The sequence below is a fragment of the Etheostoma cragini genome, chromosome 4 (genome assembly GCF_013103735.1).
Source record: "Etheostoma cragini isolate CJK2018 chromosome 4, CSU_Ecrag_1.0, whole genome shotgun sequence".
Lineage (NCBI taxonomy): Eukaryota > Metazoa > Chordata > Actinopteri > Perciformes > Percidae > Etheostoma > Etheostoma cragini.
This window is the reverse complement of record NC_048410.1, coordinates 25,391,223-25,400,946: the sequence shown is the minus strand read 5'-3', so window position 1 is coordinate 25,400,946 and position 9,724 is coordinate 25,391,223. Positions and strand designations below refer to the sequence as shown.

General features: G+C 39.5%; 1 protein-coding gene and 1 long non-coding RNA gene across 3 annotated transcripts in view; both read right to left on the bottom strand.

The window, feature by feature from the left end:
- LOC117943181 (gastrula zinc finger protein XlCGF57.1-like) overlaps positions 1-1,148 on the bottom strand; it is a 7,157-nt gene extending 6,009 nt beyond the window's left edge. Inside the window, exon 1 of the mRNA XM_034869165.1 lies at positions 836-1,148. Within this exon, the coding sequence (XP_034725056.1) occupies positions 836-1,079 (244 nt within the window). The 5' untranslated portion in view covers positions 1,080-1,148. The remainder of the gene's footprint in view (positions 1-835) is intronic.
- The window catches only part of LOC117943204, a 22,964-nt gene that overhangs the window by 9,272 nt on the left and 3,968 nt on the right, over positions 1-9,724 (bottom strand). Inside the window, exon 2 of one of the 2 annotated variants that reach the window (XR_004656316.1) lies at positions 6,413-6,423. This is a non-coding gene — a long non-coding RNA (uncharacterized LOC117943204). Of the gene's footprint in view, positions 1-1,707; positions 1,719-6,412; positions 6,424-9,724 lie in introns of those variants that run through there. The other variant, XR_004656317.1, reaches the window with a different exon arrangement.

The window sequence follows — 9,724 nt, the reverse complement described above, 5'->3', positions numbered from 1 at the left end:
GTCACTCCGCTACTGGGTGCTAGTGCAACCATTTCTAACCATCTAAACAACTGCTATAGTAGGTTTAAATCAAACTCGTGACAACAATAGTGACAAGAAATGCATGTTAATAACAATAAAGCAGAACACATTCAGAAGACAACAGAATAACTGTTAAACACGTTTAATTCGGATAGAGCGGCAACTGATTTGACACATAAGACTCCAGGATTAATTTTAGCCTGGCTGTTAGCCTGCTCTGGACCAGGCTAGCCGCAAAGAATAAATATCCATGGTTACTTGGCTGGGTTTAATTCAACCAGGTTTCGTGCAACCAATTCATCCAGGATAACTTGAATATCCCAGCTTGATCCCTTATCCTGGTTTCGTGCAACAGGCCCCAGGGGGTTGGAGACAGAAATTTAAGCAGGATTCTTTCTATATGTTAAATGGCAGACTTGACCTTATAAACAAATTTTAGAAGTTTGGGTTGGTGTGAAGCAGTGGAATATTCCATATGCTTATTTGGCATCAGTTCTGAATCAATCTGGCTGCAGAGTACATAAACAGAAATAAATTGTTTAACTTTTTATAACTCAACAGAACCAACTTGTTTAGCGAGCTAGCAAACGTCAACAGTGATGGAGAGGGGAAAGGGGGGCACACACCTGTAACGTTAGTAACGTTAACGTTGGACACTTTTTTATACAGCAACTGAAACAGTTAACATGTCCCTGCTGCTTACTGAGCGAGTTTATAAGCGAGATAGATTAAATATATCTGACGTTAGCTATAACTTCAGATATAGCTAGCTAGCTCGCTATATTTGGCGTTATAGCCAACTAAAAGGACAAACCTGATTGGTTGCGGAACGTTCTCTCGACGCCGCAGGACTTCTCAGCTCCCAGCAGCCTGCGCTGGCGATGCATTTCCTCCTCGTACTCGGTAATGGTTCTTTCAAACATCTCGATTATATCTTCAACAGCCACAGTCAGGCGCTGGTTGACGTACGTTCTCAGTAAGTGGAGTGTAGACATTTTGAAGGGACAGCTAACCGGAGAACAGGAACATAGACAGTTAAATGAACAGGAAAAAAGCATAGACAGTTAAAGAAAGAAAGGGAAGTCGGAACGCTTCGGGCGACGGATCCTGTGGATGGCGTCTTCTTCTTCGTCGTCGTGTTCTTCTTCTTCTTTTTACTCCTCCTCTTCTTCGAGGTTTAGCAGCAGCTGGCATCCTTAGTGTTGCGTTAGCGACATCTTCTGGACATAATTAACTCCTACAGCGACATTATTTAAAAAAAAAAGTGTCAGTCATTATTTACTTTTTGTCTTCTGATTTATGTCATTGTAACAATTATATTGATTGTCTGTTGTCTTTTAAATATTTTCAATCTTAATATAATATTAATAATAATACTATTGTTAAATATCTATTTTAGTATTGTTCTATGCCACTTTTGTTTGTAAAGAACTCCCAGAGCCAAGGGTTTAACTTTGGCTTGACAAGCTTTGGGGGATGGAGGTGACCAAAACCAAATCCCGTTTCCTGCATTTCTACATAACTTTAGAGACTATGATGATACAAAATCCAGAAGCTAATAAGGTTGATTGTAATGATAAATTCCCTGTAAAAAGGCTGCCTTTTTCCCTTTTCACTAGCCTCTGTTCCAACAATTAACCATGTTTTGTGTCTGCTTTCAGTGTAATGTTGTAGTTTATTTGCTACTTTATCATGAACATACTGGCCTGTTTAGTGGGGTAAAGGGTGCATATTGTTTTCTGTGGTCCTGCCTGTGATTTCAGCTGCTCACCAGCTTCATCAAGGAAAGTACATACAGGTTTTCCTGGTTATGTCCGTTCAGCAGGGGGTGGCCATTCCTAATGTGTAGAACAATAGGTAAGATATTACTTAGGGTGCCTACTGCTGTGGGTGCACATACATGTGTAAATAGTGATCAAAATCCAAATGTAATGGTATTTTCAGGAACTGTACATACCAAAGTTTTTGCACATATCAAGCTTCCTGTCAGCTTCTTAAAAATCCCTTTTTTAAAGTTTTGGGAGGGTGGACATTCTCCCAGAAAAATTAGCACTAAACTGTGCATAAGAAAAAGATGTCCAACTTTCCTTATTGTTTAAAATAGAGGCCGATCCAATAAAATAAACATATTTTGAAAGTGGGGAAGACACAAACTGTACCAAGTGGAAGTTACGCTTTAGCGTTCAGCTTGCAGTTTGTCCCATTTGTGTGAACTTGTTAGGAAGCTGAATAAAGATGTTTTGCCTTGTTCACTCACTCCACGGTCAGCCCTAATCTTTTTTTTAATTTTTTTTTATCATGTCCTTTTGCTCTCTCCTGGCTCCAACCTCCTACGTATTTCAGCTCAATTTCATTTTCCTTTAGTACAACATCTGGGCTTGCACCACATTCTTAGGTTTTCTCTGGCCAAAATTTGATTTTCCAGCTTGGTCCGTTAGTGGTGAAGGAGCTGAGGCAAACGCTAGCGATGAAAGCCTGTAATGTCTGTTCATCTGTGTTTGTGTGGTAATATCTTAATCTTTTTTAGTTTGGTAGCGCCTGGGCGCATGAGTAGGATGCAGTTGTTTTGGTCTGAAATGTTCAGTTCCTGTTTTTTTACAAAGCCGACGTCATGACCTAACGGTAGCGGTTGGTTATGGCAGACCCAGTGTGGCAGATCCAATTTACATGTCAACATGTCTTACCAGATATAAGTGCTTCTGGGAACGGTTGATAACTCAAACTTGCAGAGAACCTAGACATCCGTTTGATTACATAGAGTCATGCATTAGGCTTGGTTATGGTCTCATACAGTTGTCAGGTGCGCGGTCTGCTCGTGACAGCCTGCCTACCATGTAATTAACATTTAAGTTAACATAACTTCCACTAAACATAACGTGTATTTGTATGTGATGTCCACTGGTAGCCTGTGAATTTCTATGTACATAATCAGGAGCAGTACGACACCGTTGCACGGTTACATTTGGTCTTGTTCAGTAGCCTGGTGAATCCTTATTTGACTTTTTCTCTTAAATAAAAGCATGTCAATAAAGCTTCATGTCTGGTCCTTGTTATGACTCCTATCTTCCAGTGTGGCCCTGTGAAGTAGAGTTTGACATCCCTGCTGCAGAGGACAGCGTTGCTTCAGACACAGACCCTCGTTGCTGTTGCCTCCCTGTCTGTCTTTTACAGCTCTGTTTTCGTCCATTATTTCGCTGGCACTCAGTTAACAACTTCCCAGTGCGCTGTGGACAAATTATACCAATTTCTTCTTGACAGGGACCAGGGCATGGTGAAGTTTAAACGCATTAGCTGGAAGGAAAGTTGAATGTAATATCTGATTCCTTAACAGTGGTGATACAGTGAGCAACAAATATCGCCACGGTAATGGACTGCAAAAACAATCCCATTGCAGTGGTGTCATGCTCAACCCTGAAAAGCGACACTATACATCATCATTCCAACACTGTCATTATCTATAGCTTCATATTATTTGATGCTGATAGCAACATCAGAAGGAGAGATAGCGGCAGATTGGTTCCATCAGATAGCATTCATCCCAGAGACTGCCTGCACTCGGCAGACACACACATACTGAAAGATAACGGCCAACGGTGTCACCGGGAAAATAGGAAGCGTTGGGTTATTAAGATGGTAAGTGCTGATATGAGACAGGACATATGTCAGGCTTGTCATTGTGTGCGTGTGTGTGTGTGTCCGAGGATAGTCCTGCTTGAGTTTGCACCCCTCTGGACTTGAAGATTTCTACTCTCAATTACTTACTGTCCAGAGGAAATGCAACATCTGGTTGTCTGCCCTCCTTTGCATGGAGACAAGATGACTTCTTGTAGCCATAATATATAAACTGTGTATTACACAGAGGGGTTGTGGCACCCCATAATGAAGATGTCGGCAACATTATTGTTATTCCATAAAGGGCCAAGCAAGCCATATTTTATTTTAGGCCTGTCCCATACATATACATTAACTTTCAAATCAATTTATTTTTTCATTTCATACAGTAATAATAGCAATAATATTTATTATTATTTCTATAACACTTTTTCGAAAACCCAAGTTATAAATAAACGTAACTTGCAGCAAATGAAAATAAAAAAAATTACAAGCATTTTGTGTGTATGATTAGAGCGGATTAGAAGAGATGAAAACAATTGTAGTTAAGTAAAATAAATTAAATTACAAAAAATAAATAAATATCTAATAAATAAAAACATAATTCCCTTCAAATTAAAAAAAAAATTAAATCAGGATAAGCCCTCCAGTAAGCGTATGCTATTTCTATTTTTTTTCTTAGATTTTTTTCTTGGGTGGTTTTTTTTATCAGACACATCTCAACGAAAACACGCACATTAATCAAAAGCGTCAACAATTATCACTCAAATTCAGCAGGAAAGGCGCATAGAAACAGCTCTTTCGCCAGTGTGCAATCCTTCTCTCGTCATCAAGGGGGGGGGGGGGGGGGGGGGGGGGGGGGGGGGGGGGGGGGGTCGCTAACAATAACCTTGAGAGCCACTTAGCTAGAGATTGCTCAGGGCCCTGAATGCAAACACTCTTCCCCCCTTGACCCTCTCGTTTGAAGCCACGCCTCTGTGTAGATCAGAGCAGCAAGAACATGAACAGTCTTTAAAGTAAAAGTACGAACTTGAAATCAATTGTAAAACATGAATTGATTCTCACGGGTCTGAAATCATAGTGTCAATGTTGTAGAAAAAAAACTTCCCAGGATACAAGTTATGGCCTGGGGAAGAGTAGGCCTACAATCAGTCTTTGGATTTAAAAGCACCGGAAATTGTGGCCTTGGGGCTCGTAGATGTCTGTTGTACAAGAAGTAAATGTAAAGTTGGTCTTCGGATGTTTGTGTTGTTGTCCTGCACTGCTGTTGGAGCTGAGGCTGTGTTTGTGTGTGTGTGTGTTTGTGTGGCGATTTCAGTTTTTTAGGGGGGCTCAAGCCTACATTTCATCTCAGCCCCCATTAAAATTATAACAATAAAAAAAAAGTGTTTGAAGCGTGAGTGTCTGTTAGAGACAGAGGACAAAAAACTACAGGTTCAAAGAAACAGGTTTAATATGCTATACACCTGTAACCCAGTCAAGGGAACTTTTTTTTTTATTCAGATATTGTTTAGTCCATATTTTACATGTATCCTCTTTTGTAATAATAAATACATATATTCAATGTTATCCATTGAAATTACTGATTAAGCGAGTGGGGGGTGCAAGGCACTGTTTCCGTGCCACATTCTTAGTCTCCTCTTAAGGTCTAATCCTAAAAGGGTTAAAATCCCTACTTGTGTGTGTGTGTGTGTGTGTGTGTGTGCGTGTGTGTGAGTGTTCATCCGTTCTCCTTCACATTTGGCTTCCTGGGTACCCAATGAACTTAGTTTGGAATTAAGAGCGGTCTGGACAATGTTGTATAATGGATATCAATTAACTATGAATACAACTAAGCAAGCGCACAATTAATTTTGAGAAAAACAATGCTGGCTTCACTTCTTTATGGATTGAAAATAAAACTCAATTCTTTTATCTAAGCTAGCTAAAAACAATGAAAAGGGCTCTGAGTGGGTCTGTTAGCCTCTCTAACAACAACAACTGCTCTTCCTCTCCAATAAATCCCAGCATGTCCAAAAAAGGCTCTCAAAGCATTAAAAATTATTTTTATTCTCTCAGATTTCCCATCTGCCTCAGCAGAACAGCTGATCACATTGGCCAGAAATGCTAAAAACCTGCAGCCACCTCAAGAGTCTCCAATTAACATGAATTCAATTCAATTTTAAATCTAGTGTCAAATCATAACATAAGTTATCTCAGGACACTTTACAGATGGAGTAGGTCTAGACCAATAAGGTACAGAGAACCAATTAATCCCCCCAAGAGCAAACATTTGGTGTGACAGCGGCGAAGAAAGGCTTCCTTTTAGGAGGCAGAAACCTGGCCGGTGGCCATCTGCCTTGTTTGGGGGTTGGGTATGTGCACACGCACGCACGCACGCTTGCACGTACGCACGCACGCACGCACGCACACACACACTATGGCCAATATATGACTTAATTCATATATCCATTAGATTCTTTGTAGATTTGTCATTGCAACCCTACATCTTCCAGTATGTAATGATTTTGTCTAATATGTTGTGTTTTCCCATAAAAAATAATTGCAGTCAAGATTATGTTCACTGACAAATAATAATTGTCCACAAAGTAAAAAGGTATTAGTCCTAAGTATGTGGTTGGAGTGGTTGAGCACAGAGACAGTAGAGCAATGACAATGGAGACCGACGTTCTCAAAATCCTTCAAGTGGTTAGGTTGAAATCACACACATTTGGTTCAGGTTATGGAGAGATCATGGTTTTCTATTCAATATTGAACAAGGGGTCACATCATGTCACACTTTTTTTTTAACTACGGGGTATCCTACTCTAACTCTAACCGGGTTCTGTGAATTGCCTATACACAATCTTAACAGTTTATGTGTTAATCATCATCAATTTAGTTGTGACAAATCAATGTTGTAGTAAAATAATCATAGTACAAAAATCAAAAACTAAATCTGGTGGATGTACTTGTCAAAAATACATAGTATGAGCAACACGCTTATTGACTCACTATTCTACCTGGGTATGACGTGTGTGACAGGCTGCTTGTCTGAAACCAACATGGCCCATAATCACAATGTAATCCAAACTGTAGTACATTATATTTTTCAGTGTTGAAATGTAACAAAGTTCAAAAGCTTCCGTGCCATACTTAAGTATACATTTTTTACGTATCTGTACAATTCTATTTATATTTCTGGAAACATTTGCTTTTACATTTCCACAAACCATCTTTGTTACTCGTTACTACAAAATAACATCAGAAGGAAAGTGTTAGACAGTAAAAATGCAGTTTGGCATATCAATGCCCCTAGATTGCAAGTTAATGCACGCTCCATTCCAGTTGGTGATAAAATGCTAATTTTGTTGCCAAATGCTAAAACTAAAGAAGATGAGGAGGAAGCATAATAATGGATAGCATCATGGAAACACCTGCTCTGCCGTCAAGGTAACAGGCGATGACCCCCCACCCACAAATGTTTGAAACCGTTTGAGTATCAGACACTGTAAGACCTTTACTCAAGTAATATTTTAACAGGTGACTTTAACTTCTATCAAAGTCATTTTCTGGTAAGATAATTGTACTTTTACTCAAGTATTTCTTTAGAGTACTTTATACAGGGGTGATGTTTTTGATGAGCCCATTTCTTTTCCAATGTGTTAGAGAGGACCAGTTTCCAGAAGGGGGCAGTGTTGCTCCATGTCAGACAGCCACTCGGACTTGAAGACAACAGAAAGGGAATGCTGTGGACCTGCGTGTGATGGTCCCATATGGTGTATGTGCCCCGTTGAAAGGTATACAGTTATTCTTTGGATGTTTTTGTTGTCATTCTGCGCTGAAGTTGGAGCTGAGGCTGTGGTGTGTATGTGTGTGTGCGTGTGCGTGTGTGTGTGTGCCCAGATGATATGCATAATTTATGTTCATTGGATTGTTTTGTCTTTTGTCTTATTGCTTGCCACCTGTTTGTTCATTAAAAAAATGTACCTTTCTGGATTTACTTTTCCCCGGTACACATGTCTAAGTTGAGTGAAAATGAAATGGAAATGTTTATAAGGACAACATGGTGATGTATTTGTAACCAACAATAATGAAAATAATTCATACTATATACGTAGTCTATATCGACAACGTTTCATTTCCAGGATAGCTCCGGTATTGCCAGAACTTCCGCCGGATGTCTGTCCCCGTCCTCTGTCTCTGTGTTGGTTTTCTAACCTCTGGTGGATTTCTGAGGACTATGGTTAACTGCTCCTCAGATCTCTGCAGGGTTAATCCAGACAGCTAGCTAGACTATCTGTCCAATCTTTGGACAGAGTTTTCTGTTGCACAACTAAAACATTTACTGTATGTGTAATTTCCTCAACATAATGTAATGTAAGGGGGAAAAGAATCATACAGGCAGCATTAAGTTACCCCTAAAAATGCATTTTTTTAGGCAGTAAGAGTGTGAATTTGAAGTTGAGAAAGTTGAGTGTTGAGAGCAAACCGAACTCCTTTCCATGAGAACAGAGGGGGAACAAAGTCTCTGCTCTGACATGGTCACCCATTTCCATTCAGGAAGCAATCTCTCCCAGGAACGGATCCAATCTGTGACTGCTCCAGCAAAAAGGTCACGGAATTGAAATGTGAAGTTCCCTTGAAATACTCCGAAGAACTGAGTGGTTGTTTGAGACTGCCATGTTTTTTTTTTGTATTCTTCTTACATGGCAGAGCTGAGCGGGGTCAATACTTTTTTAGTTGCAGAGCAGGAGTCAATGACACCAAAGAAACTCTCACTTTTGATTTCTGATGGCACTTGGCTATTAGTTTAGGACTTTGAGAGAGTCATGTCAGGAATGTTAAGTAAGCCCGGGGATATTTATTATTTCCTTGATGTCATTGTTGAAACGGTGGGATGTAAATGTGTATACATGTAGTTGCATGTAAGTAATTTTTTTCCCACCATGCATACACAAGTCTAGATCGAGGGTAGTTCATTTCCTTGCTAATCGCTGTGGAAATTGTCTCTCGCCTTGCAAAACTGTTCGTTTTGGGAAACAACAACAAATTTCGAGCAAGCAAGCTACAAGATTTAAATGTTAAGTTTTGGTGGCTGGGTTAGCTCAGTTGATAGACTAAGCGCACATTTGTAGAGGTTTACTCCTCGACGCAGTCGCTGCGGGTTCAACTCTGGCCTGGGGCCCTTTTCTGCATTTCATGTTCCCCTTTCATGTCGTCATCGGTTTTAGGTCTGAAATGTTCCAAAAATAATCTTAAAAAAAAGATTTGGATGGTTTAACACATGGGCGATTCTAGGATCGGAACATAAGGGGAGGGGCTCAGTTATTTCACTGGATAACAATGACTATATGTACTTATTATTATAACAGAGGAAAAATGCAAAATGTTGAACATGTGAAAAAACTACGAAAGTCCCTTAATGGACTACCAGAATCAAACAAAATGATAAAGACATGTAAGCAAAACATGGATAAAAACAAAAACTTCCTTTGACTGGGTCACAGGTGCATAGCATATTAAAGCTGTTTCTTTGAACCTGTAGTTATTTATCAGTCCTCTGTCTCTGTCAGACACGTTAGCAAACTCTGACGTCAAGCACTGAAATTGATTAACACTCGTGTTGTCTACCCGCCAACCTCAAAATTATTGTTTTTCTGAGTCAAAATTTAAAATGAAAAACCTTTAATCAACCTTTTGGTTGTCTTTTTTTTACCCTTTTGTGGCTTTCCTTCAATGATTTTGTCACTTTTTTGAGCCTTTTAAAATTTTCGTTGGTTTTCCCCAAAATTCTTAAATATTTTTTTTTACATTTATCACTTTTTGACATTTTTGCTACTTTTTCCCATGTCACTTAATTTGACATTTGTTCACGTTGTAGTCACTTTTATTGACATTTTTCTCTCTTTTTTATACTTTTTTGGGATTATTTCTTCAACTTGTGAGAACCGTTGTTGGGAACCATCCAAGTTACTTTTTTGGTCAATTTGTTTGAAAGAAACGTCTCGGGTTACGTATGTAACCCTTGTTTCCCGAGATAGGGGAACGAGACACTGCGTCGGTTACGACACTATGGGAACGCCTTTAGGCATGACAGGGCTGAATGCGA